Here is a 26,544-nt window from a genome sequence, read left to right as displayed (position 1 = left end):
CTGAAAAAAAAGCATAAATAGTATATACTTAGTTGTTCTAGAAAAGCTAATTCTGTTCCGTAGAGTGTATTAGTTTGTGCAAGCAAAGGATTTCGTTGTATCGGGATAAATACATATCCTGAACGAAAAATGTGTAAAATAACTGTAATTTTTAAGGAAAAGCGACGTCACGGACATCCTTTTACCAATAGCTTGTGCTCATTGTCAGACTCACAAGCGACTGATGGTCTAATGCTACTGTGGCCGCGGGCCATGTTGCCTCGGCTAGTTTTATTGTATTTCCGAGCGTAATAAAATCTGCCCATGTTAACTCACATTTAAGGATTTCTATACTATTTTGCTTACTTATCTGCGCTTGTATTATATCTATACTAGTTAGGAATCCCAATGCAGATTGTTTGTCAAAGCTCTGGTCTCGCACAATATGCATTTGACACAGCCAGCCACGTTTTCCTTTTCATCCGCCATATTAGGGCTACACACGTAAATCAGTTTGGTTTTTCCTATTTTCTATTATCCGTTTGTCGTCGTACGGTCATCGATAAAAACCACGACGCTAGTTAAAGTGGTCGCCGGAATCTACGAAACTCCGTGATGGATGGAATTGCGCAACTCGGCCTAACAATCCGCGTTGTACCTTTTATTGGACCCAAGGAACGTGCTTTTCGAGAATACTACCAGCCAATCTGACTGTGCCAGAAAAATCCCCTGAGGGAAGCGTGACAGACAGATATGTAAATATTCTTTGCACTGCTATTGTGAGATCTTCCGATGCAGCTAGAAAAGGCACCCGAAGTTTTGAAAGCAAATGCTTTTTTCGCCAAAAAGGAGAACAAACATTTGTAACGCATTAATTAACAAATAGATACAGAGCAAACTTCTGTTGCCCATGTTTGTACCCGAACGTATTTTTTTTTTCATTCTTTTTTAAAAACGCTTTAATCAACAGGAGTCGCAACTGTTTTCGAAACAGCCTATTTTTTTACTGGACATAATATGGCTGACATTCTCATTTCTATCTAGCGGTCATCTATATCTAACATTGGTGTCTGTCTGTACGTTTGCCCGATCGAAATTTACCCTTAAAGCGATCTAGGTAGGCTGACGCTAGACTACATTCAACAATATAGCTGTGGAATAGTGAACACTTTTCTCCTCGAAGATAGCTGATTCCTCTCCCCATGAAGCGCACTGCTAACTTAAACATTTTAGTCGTTCAAGGGAATCTGTTGGCGGCTATTTGCTTTCTTATACATGTCTATAAGAAAGTTGTGGGAACTGAAGTGAGCTATCTTCCGGTAGGGTAGTGGCAGTAAACTCAGTGGCCCTTCACTTTAAGGGTGACCGACCACACCGCACACATATTTAAGCAAATTATATGAGAGTGAGCAGCAGGTTTTTAGTCAGAAAGAATATCATTACTCTTTATCATGGCGGGGGAGAGGCAGGGGTAAGGAATGAAAGGCAAGGCTGTCTTCTCGTTATCTTTCGGATTTGCAATAATCCAATTTTTGTTAAGTAGCTCCCGTGGTAGAAAAATTACCTAGAGGTGACTTTGTGCGTAAGAACACTTTCCTTAGTCCTTATGCCTATTTTTTTAGTTCAACAATATGTAATATGATAGAACAGGATGTACACGTTCGAACAAATAGGGTTGCTGGTTAAATGAACGCATGATTTCCTTAAAGTCATGCGTATCATTGATACGATAATGCTTATAAGATAACGTGGTTCTTCTCTAAAATTCGCAGTCCATAGACGATAGGGCCTGCACCTATAACGCTAAACTTGCACAGAATGTGATAGTCTAGGCGGTGAATGCACAGAGAACATACATAGGGATTATTCGAGATGTCTCGAATGGTACATATTCAGAGCGGTACGTAGCTTTGTACGCTGCTCGCGGACCATACAATAAAAAAAGTGTTTTTCTTTTTGAAAGTTGACTGCCATTTTTTTGTTGTTAACAGAAGTACGTTTGTTAACGAATATTTCAAGATTATTTCCATGACGTAAATTTTCAAGTGTTAGTGAACAACCCTAGTTTTAACAAACGTTGTTTCAGTTTGGAACACGACCTGATGTTGAATGTAGGCAGTTTCAGGCTTGACGTCTGGTGCTGTCGTCTAGCGTTGCTCGAGAAAACGAAGATAGTTAGTATGTTAGACAATCATTTGTAAATTATAATACGGGTATAGAGAAAAAGGAGCAAAAAAAATTACGTATGCTTAAACATCTTAATAGCCGGTACAATACTGAATATGCTTCTTGATCTTTTAACGGAGCTAGTCATTCACCTTCTTCGTCAGCGTCAGATCCAACACCCTCTTTCTTGCCTCACATCTTGCCTAACCCTTTTTGGTGCCTAACCGTTGACCGGTGTGCCTAACCGTTAGCAGCAGCAGCAGCGGATGTAATAGTAATCGTAACAGAAGAAGTACAGTAAACTATTCGACTGGGGTTATAGGCGACGGGTCTGGCGGCATGGTAGCCTTGTTTTTATTAGATTAGTATCATACAATCCTTTCTCCCTTGCGGTACTCCTACTCTTGGCTACTAACTCCCACAAACTGTACATGATATTATTTGTTTCTCCCTTTCACGCGCCCTTTCTTTTCCTTGTTTTTTGCCTGCGCTAGTTTACCATTACTCTTATTCGAGTAGTCTAATGTTGGTTAGATCTGTGTAGATGAGCCGAGCTTATCTTGGCGCCGACTCCCGGACCCCCAAGCATGCCGCTGCTGAACTAGTTGGCCTTCAAAGTGGGGAACACCTCGATTTGGCGCACGAATCAGCGCTGGGGAGCTAAAGTAGCCAATGAGATTCCTTCGCCTCCTCGTTGAATTTATTCACCAACAAGAAGCAGACCCTTACGCACTCGAAGGGCAGAAATGACTGTCGAAGCCAAAAAAACACGCCCATCATAGAACTGGTTCCCCTCACCTCCCCCCGTCCTGGCTGGCTGGCTGGCTGGCCAGTTCGCTGCTCCCATCTAAGGAAATACTGATCTGGATTTTTCCCTATTTCGTCGACTAGCGAGGTTCATCCGGAAATTGCTGTTAACGCTGTTGCTTCTTGACTGGCATGGAAGGAAAGTTGGAAGAGATGGAGGGACTCGTCCTCTCTGTGTGTCTTTCTAGAGATGAACGCTCTGCAACGGTGAAATTGGGCATATCTAAACAAAGCCACTTTTAAACGTTCTATTAATATCGTTCTGTGCGCTCTTAGTGTCAAACGTTTGGCTACTAGTATCCCAGACATGTGAGCTGGTCTATATTCGAGGCCGAGATTAGAAGCACTCTATTTCATGTTGAGGATCAATACATTTGACGGAACATACAGAGATATGTTCACCATATTAATTGTTCTCGATATAAGCGGTTAGACTAGGACTTTCAGCTAGATGCGAAGTGTTCAATAGGAGACCAGGCTTTTTAAAATAATGTGTAGATGTTCTTAAAGCAGTATCTGTATATGGTACGCAAACAAATGGTGGTCACGTGCGGTTTAACGTCACTTATACCTATGCCACAACGAATGTCGCAGTTATTGCGCATTCGTGTGGGTTACATCACATTCTGATATAGATTTTGTTATCTTACATTGACTTCGTGTTTGCCAATTGACAGCACTGTCAAGTTCCGTTATAGTTTAATGACAGGTGCCAAGTCTGCCTGAAAGACGCTCATGTGTGCAGCACGCAAAAGAGAGAGCACAGCTGTGAATTGTTATTAAGTACCAACGTAATAATATGTAAGTGGTGATAAACAGAGTTAATTAATGGCGCATAGAAACAGTGCACCATAATCGTCACTTATCTACGTCTAAATTTATAGGTATTCTATAGGCCTAAATTAGAAACGATAAATCCTCAGTAAGATGTGTGGAAAATACGCTCTAAGTGGTCGGCCGGAGATCATAAAGAGCGGTCGCATCGATGGAAGGCTGCTTGTTATCACAAGTGTCCTTGCAGATACTCACTGTGAAGAATAGCCTTGCACCCTTTCGCATCCCAACAACCAACTAAACACAGCTGTGGATAAATCTCTAAATCCGGCTCTCGTTGAATAAAAGTTAAACAAAGGATTCCTACACATTGACGTTTGTATACAACTTTCTTCCAATTTAATTATGGATAAGAAAGAGAGAATTTTAGCAAAGCTTTTTGACCTTTCCCCAGCGCTATCATTTTTTCTCTTTTCCACAAATGTGATAAAGGACGCTTGTATTTGGCCGAGTCCGGCGAAGGCCGAAACATCGGATCTTGAATTCGACGCGAAAACTTCCATTTCAGCAGACGTCTATAGTGATGTAAGCGGCCGACGATGCCTAGCGCGCCGCAGAACCGAACTGAGTTAGCCTGTCCCACTCGCCTGGTCTTTCCGATCAGAGCGAACGGGGATTGAAAGATGCCAGCAGTAAATGTCGCTAATGCGACCGAAATACATATGACCTTCTCCTGTTCAATGGCTGGTACATCACCGTTTATGCGTTTTGCTTCGTATACGTAACGTCAGAATATAATATATTAGACCTACCTTGGTTGCTACTAAAGCGAACCAGCGGTAATTGACATTTGTCAATTTTGCAAAAATGGAGTAATGGTTTTTTAGATCAGAACACGTTATGCCCTGGTGTCATCATCTTATGAGCGACCTTAAAATGGCGGTGCCAGGAATTTTGGCAATAAGTCCTAGCAGTTTCAAAACTTTAAGGCCACAGTAATTCATATGTCACACTAGAGGTAGCAGAAGGACGACAATCATAGTGAATGTGAAACATATTATGGATGGTCAGAAAACTTTGAAATCCTTTAGCATCCGCTTTTCTAAGAAAGCTCGTCTGGACGATTTGCCTCTTTTTAAACAATTGATGCCATATGAAGGGTGTGATCATATCTATCTATCTACGACAAGATATTGCTTTTCCAGCTAAATATGTTAAAACTTGTTGCATTTAGTATGTGTAGTTGCGAATTGATTTTTATTGTTGCATTAAGGTTATTACGATCAGTCTGAGCCGTATTCTATAAAATTTTACCATAGTATTATCATTATCCTTATTCTCTTTTATTTTACTCTAAAGCACTTTAAATATTTTCCCTACTCATTAAAGGTCCATACCGATATTATTCGTAGGCTATAAGTATTTTCTTTTATTAGATCTAGTATTAAACTTTCCTATCCAATTATTATTTTAGCCGTTTAAAAATTATAGTTAGACCTCTAGGGGGGAAGCAGTAATTCACCGACAACTTTAAGTTTTCCTACTAATACTCTGAATTGTACGGCGGAGGGCGTGGTAACAGTTGAAGCTAAATTGCGGATGTTATTACCTAGAGTGACACATTAGCATTTCTGACATGGTTTTCTATTCTTTTTAATGGTGCAACTGTTTTTTAAAAAAAAAAACCTTCTCTGTGTGTTTACTGTCTAATTTTTCTCTTAAATGGTAAGCGTGCTAAGGCACTCCTAGAAAAGGTTTTTGTAGAGCCCGAAACCTTGATCAGTTTATTTAATTCAATATAGGTGAAAGGGCTTCGTTGGTTTCCAAGGTCAGTAAACGGTTTTGGCTGTTATCGAGGACACCTCGGCCGGCACCACCTAACGACTGTGCGAAGCGAGACTGATTACACCTTACATGGTAACACCTGTCAATGAGTGGACTTTCATTATCTTTGAGTCGTTATCTTCGTCGAACGCCTGACATCAACGCGGTCGGCCACACTGACAGTTCCTCTGGCAATGATAGAGCTTCGTTGTCCTTGCGGCCACTCACTCGATTAGCGAAACGTCAACCCATATGATAACAACGACGTTAAGCTAAGCTGTCGCTGACAAGGACCATCGACTCACTGAGCGATCGGTCGGCACCTTTTCAACCGTTGTTACAGATAGCTGTTATATTACTTTAATTTGTTCTGTATTTCCGTTGTTGATAAGGGAGCCCAGAGCCTTCGAGCGTAACGCAGTAGGGGATGTTTCCGCTTTTCTGACACTATTAAAACAAACATGGCCATCCAGACTGGCTTCTCGGCGGTGGGACGAACCTGTTCCACAAAACACAAAGAGGGAAAGATGACGGGGTCTACAAACACAAATACGTCGTACCGAATTCGATGATAACAGCTGCAACAGTAGCAGTAGTTACGGAATGCTATACCACTTTGTCGGCCCATTCAGGCTGACGTGTCGTGAAAGGGGGCTGGCAGTATCATTTTTAGCTCCTTTTCACACACAAATATTATTGTTAAAAAGACAAAAGGGAATTGCATTCATGACAGCACGTTGGTAGTCAGTTAAGCTTGTAATCAACCATATTCTCTCCCTAATTTGGAAACAAGAGGAAAGAACAACAAAAAAAAAAAAAAAGCCATTTTTGAGTTGATTTCACACTCATGAACCCAAAGGTGTCCCTTCTAACTTGAACAACCGGTAATGAAAATTAGCTCTGATAAAAGTTAAGCAAAAAGCTTTACGGTAACCCGTTACGATGAGGAGCAATATCCTTGGCGTTCATACGCTTCTATAGGCGACTTGACGATAGAACAAACAAGCGAGACTTTCGCAGTATCTGTGTATCGTTGAAGAAATAATGCCTGATAAAGAAATGATCATTTATTACAACTGAAAAGCGTTTTAACTTGAGCTTTTGAACCCACCCATTTTCAAGTATATCATTAACAAATACTTATTTATATACACCTGTGTACGCGCTCAAAGAGCCGGACAAACGGTACTTGGCTCGCTTTTCGTCATTTCGCCCACTCTCTTAGGGTAAGTTAGTCTCAATCTTAACACAGTTTATTAATTTAGTTGGCGCTGCTTTCGCCTCAGAACCTTTGTATTATAACCAATTTATTGATAAGCTCGATATGACTAGCAGTCGCAATGTCGAGTCCAGCCTCAGCACCGCTGCCGTCGTTACTGCAATATTGATGACGCAGACAATGACAATTAGTCGTCTGATTACTGTTGGCGCATAGACGCCTGCACGCTGACGTGCATGTACGTCTGACCCAACAGCGCGTAAAGTTCCGCTACGATTTCGAAGGTAAATTTCAAAACTATAATGCTATAAAATAGGGATCAAAAACAACCATTCTATAAAGCGTCGTAAAAAACCATTCTGTTTCACTGAACTTTGGTTGCCCATAGGCGAAACACGCTGTCTCCTTAAGCGATTTCTGCCACGTTGGTGGTACCACTAAGGGCCTCTGCTTGCAGCGCCGTGTTGGGCCGATCTTGAACGACGTTGTTGTTACATTACGTTTTACAGAAACGGTGTTTGTGCGAGAGAGTTGTCAAATTTTCGAGATAAGACGGCTTCACTTTGACTAGCAGCTTATCTGGCTATCGATTTTAAAGTAGCACTCATATCGTACGGGCAGACCTATTGGATTCGGTAGGCCGCTACATCGCTCTCCAGGCCTAAGCGTGAGTAAAAGGCGCCCGCAGACATTTAGCTCTGGCTACAGTTCAGCAGCGTAACCGATGACGGCTTTTGTTTGTGTGTAAGCGTAAGATTGTACTAGTCATATTAGAGAAATAGTATATTGCTTTCATTTGTGCGCTGCTCTGTATTTACACACACATGTCCGCCTGCGCGTTCGCCTATCAAATATTGGTACTTCTTTTGCTGAGGATTTGCTGGCCGCCCGTCACTCTACGTTGAACTTTGAGGTGCTGATGGTACTGATGTGGGTGAATCTACCTGATCTAGTTGACTACCCGATGGCAATCCGCAACCCGTCATCGCATGCGTAACTTCTGCGACTACAATGCACATACGGTGCGACGCAGACAAGCAGGTTTGTCGCCAGACCTAGATTGTATACCACCAGCGCCGAATAAACAAGTAGCGCTGTTGTAAATTTTGTCGTTTTCCGCTTGCACCCCCTTCTACCTTTCGCCCCTAGTGCCTGCTGTCGCATAAATGGTATCACACCAACCTGCTCAAAGGCACGTTGAGGCACAATATTGTCGTGGTGCCTGTCGCATCCTTAATAAGGTCAGTCTGCAATATGCGCCCTGCTCGACAGGGCAAACCAGCAGATTCCGATACTGCCACAAACTTGGTAAATATCGATATCATTGGAGTAGTGAACGGCACAGATAGCCCTAGAAGAGATGAAATTAGTACGCTATGTCCATCACGTAGCGACAAAAACCCCATCTTTTTAACTAATTTAAATGATATCCTTGGTTCAACCGACATTTATATTCTATGCCTAGTCCAACTTAACTAGTCCAAAGACCATTATCATCTGATAAACTGACATAAGTTTACTGCTAGTTTAGATCGTACTATATATGATTAAAAGAAAGTCCATATATTTAGGCGTAAGTCGGGTATGCCAAGGAGATAGGTAAATAACTAAAACCGTGTTGTTTGTTTAACGATTGACCATTGATTTTTTAAGTGGTATGCGCAAAAAAAATTGTAGTCTGCAACGACATTTTGCCCCATCACCGCCATTGATTGATACAGTTACAGATACAGTCTCTCATTCAGTGAATGTGAGTGTATTAATTTTAAAAGTTAATTTACTGGATCAGATGGTGTGAACTTGTTTTTGATTGTAACGTTATGCAGCTTCTAGATTGACTAGAATGCGACAGAACATAGGACTCTGGCACACAAAGAAGATATCCACTGTTAACTAAAGTTTCGCATAGGCCTCCCAATGGCACCTTCTCTGCTGCACAGAGTGTCCTGTCGTCCTGCCATGGCTGTACGGCTGAATTCGATGGCTCTCCTAATACAATCTGGCAATTTATCTTCCGACGCACGGCGGAACATTTTTTCTAATCGCATAGATCTGGCCTTAAGATGGGATATACAACAATGTTCACGGAAGCCTGCTAGCCTGAGCAATTAAGTTTGATAGTCTGTAAACGTTCTGTGTAAGTAGCTTATAGATATACAGATACGGGCTATACAAACGTGCCTTGGTGCCGTTTTTCAAACTGTCTTCAGCGCCATATTCCAGAAAAACCGCGTTTAGTGGGTAGCCGTCGACCAACTGCGTTTTTTGAAAGGTACCAACTCGACAGCCATAACGAATTTCCTCAAAACTAACGTCGACTGATCAATTAAAGTAGACGGAGTTCTGAGAGAAGCTATTTATGTTATTGTTCTGAAAAGGATTTGGATATTCAAATAAAGAAACAATCTACCAACGTGTGCATAAACCAGCTGATCTAAGTCAGTTTTTATGAAGACAACTGGAACAGTTAAATAATTTTGATAATTATGCGGCTGGCCGCTAGCTAACTGTTAACTATAGATCTGTTATTAATTCTCTTCGATAACTTCCAGACGACCGATAGGGTGACGACGATTATCGTGAATCCCAAAGCCTGTTAGACTATTGCTTATCAATCAGACGACTACACGGAACCGAAAACTTATCAGCCATGATTATATCGTCTTTAAAAAGTTACCTATCATTTTCTTCACGACGGCGAATTTGTCGACGAATTTAATACCGAAAAATCCTGAGTGGTACGACTTTAGAGATAGGGGGCGAACGTTTGACTGCTTAGCTGGTCGTAGAATTGGCCATTTGGCCCATTTCTCTCCCTAATATAAAAGAAAAAAAAAACGAAACCAATACGATATCATTGTATAAATAGTTATTTCTTGCAAGAAGGTTGGTTTTGTCCAGTAGCAGATTTGTCAAAAGTATAAAGCTACAGATAGGGATCTAGTTCTGTTGAAGATATTTTCTTAATTATGATTTTTTGCACAGTAGAAGCCAATAAAACTAATGATCAAGTGTAACCTTTGGACACGTCCGGACCCTCGCTTCTTTCTAGCCAGACAAAATTCATTGTGATCCAACATCACTATTTCTTTTTTAAATTTAATTATTTCCATTCTGAGCTATCACTACAAATATTTAGCTTTCTTGCGCTTTTAGGGTCGCCTACTTCAGACTTGTCCTCAGGTTCTTCACACTTGGCACGGCATAATTCTAATTCCGATCCTAGTTCACGTGGCCAGCACTATGGCGTCATCCTAACTTCCACGAGTTCCGTCTTAGGACTCTCACGAAAGTGCACCATTATTGCAAACGGTGGACATCAATCTATTTTTTGGCCATCCAAAGAGCCGCTTTCCATTTACCTTCTTTGTTTCATTCCCGCTCATTCAGCTTCATCACTCCCAGCTCCTACCCCCACGCGCAGTCCAACCCCTCTGGCTACATACAGCAGAGAACACGAACAGTCATTGCTGCGTGCGCGAGCGACGAGATACATTCACGAGACGAAAAGTGATGCATACGGCCCGCCATAGTTTGTCGCTCAGGATATCGCTGGATTTAACGCCCTGACGTCAGCTGTGCCTAGCTTTGCGTCGACACCTCATCGAATAATAACGAGACTCGGACAGATGAAACGAGAAGAATTGGAGTCATTTGCGGACAGCATCACGTAAACATGGCAACAACAGTAACGGACTGACTTGTTTTGCGCCTGATGCCGTTGTTCCTGCCTTCAGTGGCCTTCTGTTTTTCACCGGCACAAGCCGCTGCTATCGTTGAGGATCGCTTCAGCGATGAACTAAAAGCTATTATAGTAAAAAAAGCCCATGGGTGAGACGCGTGCTGTGCCACCCGGATCTTCTATCTAGGCGATTGCTGCTGCAGCCGCATCTAGGAGAGGTCAAGGAAACAGAAAACGGCAATTTACGCTATAAGGTCATCAGAAGCCGGTTGTTCTCTACTGACTGGACCCGGTGGCGGACCTATATGCCCTCCCGCCCGTCCGTTTGACTACCTAACAACTAACCAAGTTGGAAAACTTACTTACGACATTGCTTATAATCAAATCCGAAAAAGGTATAGGTAACAGCAAAACGAAAAACTGCTACATCTGAAAGCGACTTTCTCAGACACTCCCAGTTCGGGTTCTGCTCATTAGGAAAGAAGGTCACGAATCAAGCAGGAACTGGAATGAGAGAATACCAGCCAAAGCCAGCGAAAGTAATACGGGAACACAAAAAAATGAAACACCCACACGGGAAGCCGTTGCTGTTGGTGTGGTTGTCATCGCCATTTTTAGTGATCCAACGAGCGTTTCTCGTTCACCCAGGGGCAGCAGCAACGGCGGCGGCGGCGGCGGCGACCGAAATCTAGCAGTCGATCATGAGCTGTAGGCTGCTGCAACCAGTGCACCCTATGGGTTATCTGTAGTTATACGCTACTGGCCCCGAAAAGACGCTAGTAACAGCACAGTTATTTTAATAAGGCCAATGGATCGCTAGGTGATCATCATCACAATGAGCTTGGTCATTGCTGTCGTTAGTCCCTTAACAACAAATGGGTTACTCCGCTCTCCACTTGCGCTTGTTCTTTTACGCCGCTGTTCCCTTCCTGCTACTCTTGCAGAGTATGTTTCTGTTTCTTTGCGAGCAGACGGCAGCCGGCAATGGCGGCGCCACTAGCAAGCAGCGCTGCTTGTCTGCTCCGCCATCTTATAAGGTCTGAAAGAAAAGAAGGATCGGCCGGCTAAGACGAGCGAACACAACCGGCAGCGAATACGTAAAAAGATAGAAAAAAAATGCTTCATCAGCCCGGTGACAGGTGAATAGCATCATCATAGATGGGCATTACTTGGTCGATGTTATTTGCCAAAAGAGGGATCACTTGGTATCACAACTGGAGCTTATGTATAAGATCTGTCAAATATGCAACACGTTTTGTGCCCGTCGGTTTACATGGTCTTCTTATTCCTTTGCAGTATTATAAACATACTTGATAAATACATGAGGAACATGTCGTCTACCGCATATCAAGTATACGGATGGTGGTAAGAGAGATATTTTTTTCTAAGCAGAAAATAATGAAAAACGTGGTTGTATGAGTCTTCGAGACATAAAAAACAGGTCATATTCGTCAAGTGTTTATCGTATCTGCGTTTTTTAACTTAGTTAGTATATATCCACTGGTAGATTCTATTGCAGCACATATTTGTCATCTTACGTACTGCCAGATTTGCTATAATTTTATGCTAGCAGACAGAATCTATTTAATGAAAGTTACAATCGAGTTCCCCCTCTAATGCGTACCATATGAGTTTGTCTGTTTCGGTTTCTATCAGGTACATGACGTGCCCAGCCAATCGTTTAGCTATCGATCTTCGAAAATATGAAGCACACGATAACATTTAGGAGACTTTGTTGGGTAAGAGACTTTGCATACGCTGGCTTGATTTAGCTTGCGAACAGCAAGATCAAGTATCGGTAGCACTGGAGATCGTGAGTCCATAGACCTCTTGTAATTTTCGTTTGTGCTTCTTTTATCAAGGATTTGGATGCAAAGATTTATTTAAGTAAATAAAACTCACTACGTTTTCGCATTTCTGATTCTTGATCAAGCACAGGTATAAGGTTCTCCAAATGGCAGCAAGTTTTGTTGTTGTGTAGTTTTTGCAGAAGCTTTCCACGAAAACGTTAGCTTCCACAATGAGTCTGGTCGTAGTGTGCCCGTTTTATTTACATTCCGCTCGTAAAAGCTGTTAGATAGGGAGAACTCTTCTCGAGTCTGTCAGCAGTGGGCTCATGTGAATGCTTGCGGGGACCTTCATCTGCCACGCGTCAAGAATCTTTCGCACAGGCGTACTTTGTAGGCTAGTTGAAATCGATACATGCCTTAGGGTAGCCGGACGCCCTATACATCCCTCCCGAATGCCGTTATTAAGGTTTTCATTGTTATTAAGATTAGTCTGGTAAAGCGAAGGCAGGCATCCAGGCCTAATAACCCTTTGTAGAGCGTTGGGGCTTCTCACCAGTTCTACGTTTTCGAAGAGGAATTGGCATCAGGGTTTTACAGATACCAGACGGCTTTATACTCTGCGTATTCGTCACCTACGATACGTTTAACACAATTATACTACGCATTGGACAAATTGAATCAAGTTCGCTGTCGTTGCAAGTTTAATATGTCTATTTGTTAAATTTCTCCTCGAAATAAAATTGTGCAAATCTTGCAAAATAAAGCTCACTACAAAATGGCACGTCAAATGGTTTCTCTCGTTACTCCACAAAAGTTTCTATGAATGTTTTTTTTTTTTATTATCTCCAGCAGAGGTGAAGTGGGCTCTATTGCTTGGTCTATTTTGTCTCGTGTTAGAAGCAAGCTGCGAACAATTTACCGACATCGTCTGTCATAATCACGCTGCTTCATGTTCACACTCTCTGCCCTTAGCGGAGGTTAAAGGCTTGTTTTAAGCGGCTTTCCTTAAGTCTTTTCATGGTATAACTAGGACTGTAGGGCCCCTGTACTGTTTCGTTCTCATGAATGATATTTACCCAATACGATGTATCGTATAGTGATCTTCTGCAACTGATGTTTCAGCGAGTCTGTACTAAAATTAGAAATTTTCGAATATAACTCGATCAAGGGGGATAGACTAGAGGCTATTTTTAGAAATGAAATCAAATATATTCAGAGAGATTTTATGAGTCATTTTACACCTAAGTGGAACGTATCGCCACGCGGTATCGCATAGGCATCAAGGCCAATGCAAGCTTATTCATTGAGATATCTGCGGTTAGGCCGCTTGTGTAGGCACATTTGTTTACCAATGAAGCGATGAGGATCTGCAGAGATGTGGCGGCACTCAACTTCTTGCTGCTTTGCTCTATTCGGATTCTTATTCTATCAAATCCGTCGGAGAACAGAACAAAGATCTCTGTCACTAGGTATATCTGTAGGCACTTCCAGAGCCACGGAAGTCTTCTGCATAAATTTTGCGAAAGTCTCCGAAATTATTTTTCCTGAAGGCCTCTTCTATCATTACGACTAGAGTATCTACTATGCACATATCCATATAAGTTGAGATGGGGGCCACTGGCTAGAGAACGGTCAACGCCGGAGCGCAGTCACGTGTAATTCTAATACGACGAGACTACCCAGAGTATTGATTCGCAAACTGGATTCACTAGCAAGCCAGGTCCTTTTCTAACGTCCTAGTTTTTGAAACAGCGTAATGTGACGATTTTTTACTAGGGCGGTCTGGCCTGCCGGCTTACGTGAGGGATGCGCGCTGTTTATTTAGAGTTTTTTTTTTTTATAAAAGGTACCGTAGAATCAAGCTAATTCCGTTTTCTGTGTCGACTCTGTACCTCTACGATGTAATCGGGCCGATACCTCGACCCGTGCTAGTGCTTCGTAGAAACCATGTCGAGAATGATATTGTAAGCCGCAACCTCGTCCTGTTCTGCTTCTTTCCATAGTTCTATCTACCGTTAGTCGGTCTTTCCTCCTTTACTCAATACAAAAGTTGTCCCTCGTTTCGTGAACGTACCGACATTCTCATTGCCACCTCCGCTATTTCCGGCTTTCTGCCTTACGCTTAGGGTTTTACTACATCGAAAATATCCAAGCAATGAATATCTGGTCTGCCTATGCATGGCCAGCTGTTTCCAACGGGAGATGTTCCTTTCAGAACTACTGCATTTTTGTTATTACTACTGCTAGGACTAGCAGCGGCAGCAGACGAGCGAAGACGAGAACGAAGCTGAGATACACACATAGTGGGGTTTCTCCCCAACATTTGTTTCCCCACAGACGCGTATTCATAGGCAATTGCATGTTTCTCGACATATATATCCAACGCGGTTAGTCTTACATAACACTCTGTTTAAATCCTGGTTTGCCTTAAAGCCGCATGCTTCGAAAAAGTCCCGATAGATATACTTTTAAATATGAATATTCCCATAGGCGAGAAAACGTTTCGCCTTTGGCTGACAGATTTGTCATTCTGAAGCATTTATGCCAAGGCGAGATTAGTAACAATTTCGACGGTACGAAAATTGACGCATTCGTTTAACATGGACACAAGAAGCTTGCTGCTAAAGGCTATACAATCAAATTATATAATACTTGGATACCCCTCTACCCATTAGTGCACACATGTTGCAATACTAAGGTCAACATTTCGACCCAATATACAAAAGTCGAAACCTTGCTGACATATAAGGAACGTCCCGGTGAGGAAAAGACATATATACATCATAAGACCTTTCTTTTTTCAGTAATATTGCATCGTTTGCTGTGTTAACACTAGACGCTTTTACGACCGACACACGATATCAGAGCAAATTGGGTATCGCTGATAGATTTAAACGCTGCACAAAATAAAATGTGTTGGGAACGCAAAACCAGAAAGATGCCTCGCTTAGGTTTTGCGTTCCCAATACATCCGTCAATGTGATACGCTTCTCTATGCCCTTTGGCTAACTGACGTTAGTTAAGAGGTCGAATTGCATTCTGAATATATTCGTAAGCTGTTAGCCTTTTTAGTAGTAAGATAAATATCTGACTACTCAATTTCCTTTATTTTGTGCTTCAGAATAGCTTCAACGAAGTGTCTATTTGAGAGAAACTATAGGCTGGATGCTGGACCACCCAGTAGGAGTAGACAGCAAGCGTTAGCTGAGCTCAGGACATCGTCTTTGAAGTACGCAAAGTCTGAGAAACACGCAGTTCGGTGGAGTCCTGTGCCCATACATTTGTTAATAAAGTTTTGTTTTATTAACGTATATCACTATCATTATTTTAGTCTAAATAAACGTGTTTACGTTTGGAAAGGACAAACAGCCCGACGCGGCGACGAACAATCCTTCATTAGCACTTGTTGTTTCGGTGGTCAAAAAAGCCATCACAGATGGTGCCAAGATCGCGTATCACTGTAATCTCGTATTCCCTTATTGGAGGACCACCATCTGTGGCCTTCTCACGACCTCACGCTCGACGTCATCAGCAACGCTTACAGCCTTATTGTAGGTCTGAGCTCATAGACAATCAAATAACAGATTGGGACGAGACCTGTCATAGCATCGAGCACGTTCTATTCATTATCTCTCCTCGCTCTTTCGTGATGCTGTTCTCACGGCCTGATCACAGCTATTGTCTGTGGGGTCACTGTGTAGGATGTCAAATCTTTTGGCGACAACAACCGACTTAGAAACGCATCCATATTTGGCCGCCAGCTATATGAGCACCAGGACATCCAATGCGAACATTTGCCAGAGCTAGAGAAGAACGAACCAAGGGAGCTGGATTGTTTGTCTTTAAGCTCGTCCTCCGAAACCGTCGAGCAACGGATCGAGGACTGATTACTCAGAACATCGCGAGCGATATTTGCATTAACGACTAGGGGAAGAGGAAGGGAAAGAGAGAGTTCAAGGCTTTATTAATGCACAGTATGTTTGCATATAACGTGCGTAAAATGTACGATAACACCGTTAGGCGATGAAAGAGGAAAGCTAGCTTCTTTTAAAATGAATTTATCATTAACCCGAATAAACTGGTAGCTCTTTGTCGATGCTCCAGACGCCTCAAACGTGTATACCATGGAAAACTAGGATCCCCCCAGCTACGGAAGGATACTTATAGTGTACAATGAATTAGGATTTTTCCACTATAAACTACAACGGTGGCATCGTAATGCTTAATATAATAAGTTTAAAGTGGAATTATGCTCCAACAGAGAGCTACTCGGTTAGGACATACATCGTGAATAATATGTTCTCATAGAAGGGTTGCGGGTGTATACATTTCTCTTTCAAGTACCCACGGCTGTAACAAAAAACAATATAACAAACAAAATATGGTGGCAGATTTTAAGATGTTCCCTGATACACGCACGGCTTAGCTGAACGTTGATCTAATATCAATCGTCCAGCGCGCGTCTTTGACCTAAAGGACGAGACTCAGTCGAAGTGATAGCGTTTACCTATGGTTAAGTCTCAATGACACACAGCGGTTTCTACGACTCCGTTGCAGTTCCCAGTTTTCTGTCGGTTAGAGACGCTGATCAAGCATTCACTGTATTTACCTGGAATGGATAATAATGATTGATTTAGGCTAACCTCGCCATGAACTGATACGAGACAAGCGAACTTAAAAGACAAAAAGAACAAAATATTCGAGACGGTCAGTCCACTACGATGGAGATCGTTGAGAATTACTAAACCGCCTCGCCCGTGTCTCTCATTCGATAGATAATAAATCGAGATAACATCTGGTCTCGAATGAAGTGATATATGCGAGATATCTTATTTCGAAGTGTGTACTCGACCGACTTCCATGTTAACAAGTTGACTGTTCCTTGTAATAAAGCTATTTGTATACACGAGCTGACTTCAGAAAATTCGACGGCAGCTGTTACACAACTCAATCTCCCGTAATAGGAACGACTAGTCCAAATGACCTCTACTGAAAAATCAACACCTCGGAATCAACTCTACCTAGCTAAATAAGTAACTCAGAGATCAATGCTAATAATTCAACAAGGTGCCCCTGCCCAAACGGTCAAGCGAAATGCAGGAACTTCGCATCGCAGACCGCCGGTTCCTCGATCCCGTCATATTTTATTGTTCATTTCGTATACTACTCAGAACTCGCATCGGACAACAGTATTAGCTGGCATCAGTCTCGCTCTCTCTTCTCCTGGAGAAACTCGACGTTGATTGTGCCAATAATTAACCTTATGGGATGAATAAATTATGCCATATTACACTATGAACATATATAAAATGCTCAAAAAACCGTTTGCCTGCCAAAATAGATGTAAACATATTTTAAAATCAACGAAATACGCATCGTTTTGATCGATGACCTTCTGCCATTTTTCTGGTAATACCATAAGCCCAGCACTGTAGAACCTCCGCGATTTCTGCGCGAACATTTGTTTCCGCGTCCGTCTATTGGAATTACTGGAAGAGTTTTGACGCGGATAGTGCAGGATCCCGGTCCACACAGCGGATGCATGACAATCTTTCACCGAAATCAATTCGGGCCGGATAACTAAAGGTGCATGTGTGTAGCCTGGCATTGGCATCGTGGGACACGAGGCCGTTCCTGTTCACTAGTCTCGATCAATGGCTTGTTGCAATTTCGTTAATGGCTGACAGTAGAGATCTGAGGCAATCGTTTTTCACGCAGCAGCAGCAGCAGCAGCAGCAGCAGCAATCCATAAGACGCATCACATAACCTTCCTCGACCTAGAACGTTCTAGGTTTTGCCATAGATTGTGGAGCGATTTTTTTTTTCGGGTCTGCACATTGTCCTCGTATGTGGTCAATTACCCCCTGATCAATTTTTTTAAATATGGCTCAGTATCACGTTTTTGTAAAGTTTTGCAGGTGGAAATACGATCGAGTACTATGTCAATCAGTGGGACATCGGGTTTTTTTTGTGGCCAGCTTTCTTCAGAAGTTCGAAAACTGTTTACTAATGAAAGTTCAGTTCGACAACGATGTTGTGACTATCCAAGTGTCGGTCTTGTTTAATTACTGCAATAATTTCATCGACTTTTTCCCTAACTGGCCGACTACTACAAAGAGCAAGTTTCCAGGTACGAATTTTCCAGGACGAAAGGGACAAAGCAACCTTTGAATCGTGTCTGTCAACTATACATCTCAATCAAAAACTGCAATTATTTTTAAAGGGCTTGGATAAAATTTTGAAATATAGCAAATTTTTCCGGTAATTTCACTTATTCTCAAGCTGGATTAATTTCCCGCATCCAACTTTGAACAGGCAGTCCATCCTTTTGCCAAATCTACTAACCAAACCTCAGCTTTGAAACGTTACCAACATCGACCCGACGCGACTTATATGGCCTGAGATATGACTGTTAGACTGTTACTTGTTTCGACCATTCTATACATATAGTTACGTCGATTTTCTGCCGGGTTGCCATCAGGTTTTGGTGGTTAACATGCTAAGACGCTCAACGGTCTGCGCGTGGCCGATCATTTGGCAGATTGCTCTGGACACGGCATTGCGCACCCCGGATGCCATACTGAAATGATCATGTCAATTATATGCATAACTTTGGTGCTAAGTGGAATTAAGTAACCATAAGCTAAAGGAATGCCGAAATAGACTGGGCTTAGGTATGCTTCTAGATACTAGCTCTTCGTAGAAACGCTATAAACTGTTATGCTTCCTGTTCCTAGCCTGCTTCACACTACCAAGCCTGTGAGATTCAAGATACCTTTCGACAAGCCAAATTACATTTTTACAGTTATCTGATTACGCCTCAATATATGCCTATGAACTGCTCCTGCGGAAATCATCAAACTACTTTCTTACTCTGCTGACTTTAGTGCATTAGGTGCTGCTGAAGGAAAATGCGTCATTTCTCTTTGGCAGTTCGAGAGTTTTTATTTACAGAATCAATATTTGTTATGTACGGGAACATCATTTTGTGTCCCGCTGAGCTATCCTTAGTTCCATAATAGGCTTTCTCTGAATATTAGAGAACTCGTTGAAGCGATCCTCGTTGCTTCGTTCTAGTTCGTCCGTCTGAATATGGTGGAGTGTGCGTGCCGGTGTCTTGAGGTTATAGGTGTCGCTTAAAGCGATAGGGCATCACGTCGCTGTATGCGCGACGTACTGACCACGATGCGGCACGATTGTGGCACGACCTCAGTTAAGGAAGTCAGTGCTAGCGCGGGGATGTATAGAGACAGAATAAACGTATATAGAACGTCTATTTACTTCCCATTCAATTTGATTATCGCCTATCTGTTTTCAGAATGTATATATAAATAACTGTCATATTAATCACGTAGTTAATTTCGACAGACACGCTACATAATCGGCCGTCTGTTCGTTGCGCTGAAAAGTAAACTAGGCCTAGCTTACACAAGAAACACGATGGCAGACAAGCTGACGCACAGAAAATTGATAGGTACCAATAGCCTAAACAAAGATCACGTATAATCAATTACTGTTTACGATAGAACTACTCAAATAAAATTCGCGGATAAATAGCTGTCGAAAATTCTAACAGTGTTGTAGCTTCTGACAATGTGACTAATGAAGGACGTTGTGGCAAACCAAACTGTGTCATATTTAGGCCAATGGGCCTTGTCGAAAGTTATTTTCAGAAATGGCTGACTTCGGCTCGTAGGTTTCGTTTCGTAGGTTCGTAAGTGTAGGCTTAGCAAGGCCCATCCTGTACGACAGCTTTTCTGAAAAATGAAAACCTTACTGAACCATTTCGTTGATTTTGAAAGAAAAAAAAAAGGTGAAAAATAGGTCTATTTTTTGGTCTTGATTTTAAATGTTCCATAGTTGAAGGCAGACGATTATCAGGACGTTTTGCGATTCATTCATACTTTCAGGATTAGAGTTAAGGCGATGTGTCCCCTAGGTAAGGGATTACATACGTTAATGACAAATGCTATAGTTAGTAGAAGGATTTCGTCAAGGATAACTGTGTCATTTGTTCGCATGTTGATCTCCTTAAATGCAGTTTATATCACAACGGCAAAGATGACTCTATGACCAAATGCTGTATTGTATCCTTTATATATTACATCCTCACTGCTTTCAAGCAAGCTAGCTAAATGGTCGATACTCGTTATGAGACATATATGACAAAGTTCTCCTAGTGAAAAGTTTCGTCCGAAACAAATGAATCTAGCGAACAGTGTTATGCTATATGGATTGTAACGAAACAGCAGAGTTCTATCTATATTAAGACGGAAAATAGATGATTTTCAAATGGATATACTTCATTTGTATGAAGCGCTACGTTGTTTTAACAGGCATTCCTCAATAGCTGCATGCTAACTTCTCGTCATTGTACCGTAACATTCAGTAAAATGCATTTATTGTATGGAACATTTGCTAGTGGTAGAATAGAGGCTAGCTCTATTCTACCTCTAGCTCAATTCGTTACCGCTTCCAAATAAAATCAATATTCTCGAAAATCAGTAGCAGCATACTCGATGGTTACCCGTAACTTTCATTGATTGTGTCCTATCTGGACACCCACACACCGTCACGCAATTTGGTGCCTGGGACGTAAGAAATTACCTTCAGCGTAATAAGCCAAACATCAACAATCAAACGTGTAGCTAGACTTTTATTGCTTGGCTGCGGCTTGTCATCTGTCTGGCGTCTCCCCACGACGATGAGAACCGGGTAATATTGCGTAGAGGTGTTGAATCTTATTTTTATACAGATTTTGGTATATGCAACAAGATGTTGTAGCACAGATCCTTAGTAGAAGAACACTGAGTCTATCACTTATCAGTACTCCTTCGGTACGTAGAGTGTCGCGACGATTTCGCTTCGGACATGCTGCGAGCAGCAACAGGTTGATGATATAATTGTACGTTAACGGATTCGATACGGGCCAATGGCCCTGCCGCCACAAGTACTTTCTGAGTAACAATCGTACATTCTGACCTAAGCAGGTAGACAAAAATGGGCTTGAAAGTTGACCTGACGATGCCTGTGTTTTTTTCGCATGTAGACAGGGCTCAGAAAGGAAAGCTGATCATAAAGATGGCATGTCTGACAAACATCTCGCTTTTGCTAAAACTATAAAAACTTACCCAGTGGCTCTAACGTAACCTAGTGCGCTCTGTTACCAAAAAAACTGAGTGACGATAGCCACTTAATCCAGTTATCAATAATAATAACAATAAGAGTAAGATACAGATAGTAGGCCAAATAACAGCGTGTAATGATAGGCGCATTATCGCCAACAGGAGCCGGAGCAGTAGATATTATTGTTCTTTATGAGGTTGCCAAAAGCTGACAGTAGTTTGGTTGCAGCGTCGCGCGTGACAAGGTCGCACGTTAGGATGCCGCATTCGCCCACGGCTCCAGTCACCACTACTCCTGGTTCTACGCATTTCGTTTCTCGTTGCAATTTGTACCATTGACGCTCGCAGCGAGTGCTGGTTCTGGCTCCACGGAAGATGGGTCAAACCATCGAACCGTCGACGCCAAGCACGCATATAACGCACATTTAAGCAGACATCCTTAGGACTGGAGGAAATGCGACCATGCGGCGTAATAATGGCGTTTGATGGTCTGGACAGCGCCAGGCGAAGACATTTATCTGCGCGCTTTAAACAGGACCTAGGCACAGCATGCGTTGAAGGCACTTAATATGAACGTTGCTGAAATTAAGCATCGTCACCGAACGGCGAGTCAATGAAAAATAGAGAAGCGGGAGCAAGACAAGGAAGTGTGGGCAAAGCCAGGTCCACGTTTAGCGAGTATCAGTCAACAAGCGTATGTCTACGACTGTGTGTGCTGCAGGAGTCACGTTATAAGAAGCTCCTACGAGCGTTTTACTGAGGAAATAATACGAAGCCATAGTCGTCAGAGGCGGCTAGTGAGTGGACTATTACAGAGAGGGATAAGAAGAAAAAGTAGGTCGCTACCCATACTATACCTTCCGTAATTTAGATTCGGTCGGTGTTCATTATACTGCCTTGCATTGTTTATTGTGAATTTTTGCTGTTTTTAAAAAGGCGTACCTTACATAAATTGTAAGCAGTTATTCACTAAACCTACTCGATTCGTAGCTATCATGGGCAATAATGTAATCAGAAGCATTGCGAACTCAAAAGGATTGCGAAATCCGGTCCAGGAAAAGGCAGGACACTTCTATGCCATAGAGCAGTCGAGAAACGTGTCTCCGATGTACAAATGCAGAATTAAACACCTCCATGGATATGGCGTGGCAGGACATGAGGGTCAAAGGCATTCCTTGGGCTTATACGATGAACGGCGCGCGATTGACTATTGAACTAGAGAGCGGAAAGGTCATTTCATCGGTCGGTAGTTAGGCCTGCCAAAACTTAAAATGGTAGAACTTCTTTGCCATAGGTGTTACAGCGGGGATAGGAAACAATGACGTACTAATCAAACCTACAGATCTTTTTGTAAGGTTTATTTACTGTGCTTGCAGTGTACTGGTGAGCTAAACTTAATACAGTTTTTTTTTTCAGAAAAACATAGAAAAAATGTCAACTAGCAAATACTTGACTATCTAAAAGTGTCATTCTTTGAGCGCCTCCACTAGGAGTAAATAGAAACCTTAGTGCTTCACATAGCTATAGCACCGCATTTACTGAACCTATTGTTATAGCGATATCATAGTATTGCGTTTAACGTATCTGCAAGCTCAAGTTCCATCCCTCTAATAATGATGAATAAAACGTCGTGACGGTCGTTGGTATACGTTTTACTGAGAAGGCTAGCTGACTTCGCGTATTGTTTTGATCAGTGCTGCAGAGGGAACCCCGCTCGCTCGTTTGACTCGTGTCCATGGTCGCTGTACAGTACCACCCGCTGACGTGAGCGTTCGACAAAAGCCTCATCGCTATGTTTCCCTTTTTCCTCCTACTGCGTTTCTGAGATTCGTCTTCGCCAGCATCTGAACATTTAGCCGCTCCCGCCCTGGCTGATCTGGTCAGCTGGAGACCAGAGATAAACCAAAAGGAAAAGAAGCTAGAGCGGGAAAAATATGGCGAGTAGCAGCGGATCGAATAAGTGTCTCCTCCTTGTTCTGATCGATGTCCCTCGCTTAGCTCGTGAGTACTCACTTAGTAAGTCGACTACTTTGACCGGTGACAAAATCGTATCGTTTTTGTGATTAGCGTTTCATTTACGGGAAGGGTAAGCAATGTTGACTTCGACAAAAATGTTTAAATATGGTAAGGTGACAAAACAAATAAACCATAAAATCAGCTACTAACGGGTGCAACGGTCACGAATTCAGGGCAAAAAAGGGAGAATCTAACGGCAACAAGCTATGCTTCAACTGTAAAATGTTCTGGCTCTTTCTCAGTTCCACTAATGCCCTTTTCTGGTTCCATTCAACTTGAAACCGTGCCGTCATCAGCGAAAAATATTGATTGGGTCACTAGCTCAGTTTAGAGTGATCAGGCAGGCTTAATTAGAGAATACGTAGCCAGGAAGATATATACGTTCCAACCTTTCTTACTTTGATTATCTTAGTATAAAGTTGATGGTCCCCGCTACCGTCTGGTGTCCTTCCGACGACTGTATGCATTTGTGTGTGTGTGTGTCCCGTCCGTATCAATCGCTAATATTTTAACTTTATTCGGCGCGTGCACGGAAGATACTCCGAAAAGTTGGTGGTAGTGCCGTCAGTGTTCTTGCAAGTTCTACCTTCAACAAACGCCTTACCAGGCATATTAGCAGTAATGGACGCGATTCGATAGTATTGGAATTAATGAAACTAGTGCTCAAGTAAACTTGCAAGACATGTGACCGGAACATGGGGTCGAATCGACTTGAGCCGATGGCTAGGTAAGCGACGATGGCAAAGCGGCCACGAAAAACACGAAACGGGCCCCAGGGAATCAGACGATCCCCCCTTGTAGTTAGTTGACGTACACGAAGGTGCTCGGATGTTACAAGTAGCGCTTGTACGCAGACAGCATCTATTTCATCCGTCTCTGTTCGCTTCGTTGCGTATCCAAGTTTCGGCAAGATCAAGTTCAAGCAGTCGAGTTGCAGCCGAAGCAGCGATGTTGCAAGAACAGCTTAGAGAAAACGACACGAAGTACGCGATTGTACCTCATTTCTCGTCTGTGTCGCCAGAGGTAATTCAGCATCGCAGTTACTAGTCGTATTTGCTCCATTATTTCTACTACTGTTAATTGTCTATGCAAGCATCTTCCCGCATCAGCATTAAGTGACTATGATTGTGTGTGAGTGTAATGTATCACTATAACAAGCACAAAATACAAGATGAAATGGCCTTCACCGGAGTGAAGTTCAAAAGAAAATTTAGCAGGATCGAAATATGAGTAACTGAATCAGAATGAACGGCTTGATCAGAGCGGTCGATGCGTGCATGCTCTGCACGCTATAACAAGTTCGTAATAACGTAGTCGGTTAGTTGGATATATGGAGGGAAAACGAATCGTAGACAAAATCAATTGGAGACGCAGTGGGAAAACGAGCTAGAGAGAACCAACATCAGGGAGGGAGAATTAGTATGCATCATCATCATCTGGTATTGCATGAAAGAAACCAATGGAATTCGTTTCGTATTAGGACACTCTCATAGAAGGTCTAGTCAATATTTACGTTTATTTCACTTCCGCAAGAAACTTTGTGCGAGATCGAGGACGACAATAGCCATTGCTTGCCGTGCGGGGATTGTCTTCTCGTTCGTTCTTTCGCGGAACTTAACGCTTCCACTGTTTTCCTAGCTGATATACATCATGTTCCGCCGCTTTGACTCTCTCGCGCAGTAGCGATAGACGGAAACAGGGCGGAGAATAGGTTACTTTTTATCGGTCTGAGTGTTACCGTTCTAATGACAAAAGCTTCCTAGAGATTGGGGCTTTATACGTATCTTTGGGGCTATGACAGAAGAGTCGAATACAACTGCAAACTATCATTATTCACTGGCTCTAACACATCTATCAATAGTAATACAGGTGAGTTTTACTATAATGCTTTAGCTTTACTGTACTTCATGTATGTATACGTTTCCTAGAAATGCGCAATCTACTTTGGTTTTCACAGTACAGCATTGTCAGTTTGATCAATCAAAACCTGTAAAGCTCTTAGATAGCTCTTTTGATTACAAAGTTGGCCAAAAGTTAGCTTTTAAGAGCGTTAAGTTTACGCAACAGGTCGTCTTCGGCTAAGGACGGAATATCGTCAACAGCGAACTTACATTGCTTCTGAGAACTAGGATTACATTATGAAGACGCCCTTACCGTCAGTCACCAGGATAACAACGTATGCCGCGTCTATCGATTAGAAGTTTGTCAAGCTTACTTGCTTAGTGAATGGCAATCGCCTAGGTTTATAATACAAGACAGCACTTGTAGTGACCATGTGATTGGAACGTGTACGGTCACAGTTTCAGTTAAACGTTCCAAAAGGGTAAAGGAGTTGCCCAAACGAAAATTGCATTTGACGAAGGGGCAAATAACTAAAAAGAAGGAGGTATTCTTAAACTTGATAATCTTAAAGTGCTTGTGGTAAGTACTCTTTTGTTTTAACAGGAAGTATATTCAGAAAATAGTTGCATTAGCTCAGGTTTTAGCAAAAAAGGATGAATAGATTTATTTGTTTTTTGTTGGATAGCTTCATCTTCAACCTACTAGGACCTACGACTTTGTTTAATTACAACGTTCATTCCAAACTGCTTATTGGCAAACGTTTGGAGCGTATTTTTTAGATACGTGTGCTTATGCACATGGCCGTAATATATATATATATAGGAAACACTTATATCCAAAACAAAAGAAAGGCGTACCTTTTTAAGTCATATTAAGGTTATCGCAGGCATCGTCATTACTATCATTCTAATAGACAATCCTAACCAGTGATAACTAGACGAAAATGACGATGATGCTAATGAAGGGCTTGTACAGGGGGAGCAATACTCATTTTCGGTCCATTGGACTATCACGTGACCACGCTGTAGGTCTCTCTCTCTCTCACTCACTCGCTGGGTATTTAATGGGGTTTGCATGGATAGTTAATGGGGGAGTACAACCGATTAGCAGAAGAAAGCTTAAGCCTTTAGCGGGCTAAGCAATGAAAGCGATACGCGCTAAATGAATTCAACATAACTAACTTGCAAGACATGCGATCGGTAAGTAGAGAACGGAAAAAATTGGCCAACAGGGATTCATCGCCATCTTCGGTTTGCGAGAAGAAACCCTTCTAGAGCTCTGTCTTTTCTATTGAATAGGACTCAATGTAACAAGGACCGT

The 26,544-nt window shown here is 42.2% G+C and overlaps 2 protein-coding genes and 1 long non-coding RNA gene across 5 annotated transcripts in view; 1 reads left to right on the top strand and 2 right to left on the bottom strand.

Moving 5' to 3' along the window:
• The window catches only part of LOC111263764 (adenylate cyclase type 3), a 169,298-nt gene that overhangs the window by 79,293 nt on the left and 63,461 nt on the right, over positions 1–26,544 (bottom strand). The gene's annotated exons all lie outside the window — the stretch shown is intronic.
• On the bottom strand, positions 4,985–11,183 carry LOC111263766 (uncharacterized). Of its 3 annotated transcripts, none has more exons than XM_086969780.1 (4): positions 11,025–11,183; positions 10,132–10,660; positions 9,447–9,585; positions 4,985–6,049 (listed from the first exon to the last, which is right to left on the bottom strand). In XM_086969780.1, the coding sequence occupies exons 2-4, from the start codon at positions 10,153–10,155 to the stop codon at positions 5,901–5,903; spliced, it is 312 nt and encodes a 103-aa protein (XP_086825906.1). In that variant the 5' UTR covers positions 10,156–10,660; positions 11,025–11,183; the 3' UTR covers positions 4,985–5,900. The 3 variants fall into 3 exon arrangements, with proteins under 3 accessions (XP_086825906.1, XP_086825905.1, XP_086825907.1); XM_086969779.1 differs by having other exon boundaries at positions 10,818–11,075; XM_086969781.1 differs by lacking the exon at positions 4,985–6,049 and adding an exon at positions 9,117–9,139 and having other exon boundaries at positions 10,818–11,070.
• LOC111263765 (uncharacterized) lies at positions 11,447–15,552 on the top strand. The gene is made up of 4 exons (XR_002682426.2): positions 11,447–11,590; positions 11,748–11,816; positions 12,108–12,190; positions 15,363–15,552. It is a non-coding gene; the product is annotated as an uncharacterized LOC111263765 (long non-coding RNA).

The sequence above is a fragment of the Varroa jacobsoni genome, unplaced genomic scaffold, assembly GCF_002532875.2.
Source record: "Varroa jacobsoni isolate VJ856 unplaced genomic scaffold, vjacob_1.0 scaffold_789, whole genome shotgun sequence".
Lineage (NCBI taxonomy): Eukaryota > Metazoa > Arthropoda > Arachnida > Mesostigmata > Varroidae > Varroa > Varroa jacobsoni.
The sequence above is the reverse complement of the archived record's forward strand: the minus strand, read 5'-3'. Positions and strand labels throughout refer to the sequence as shown.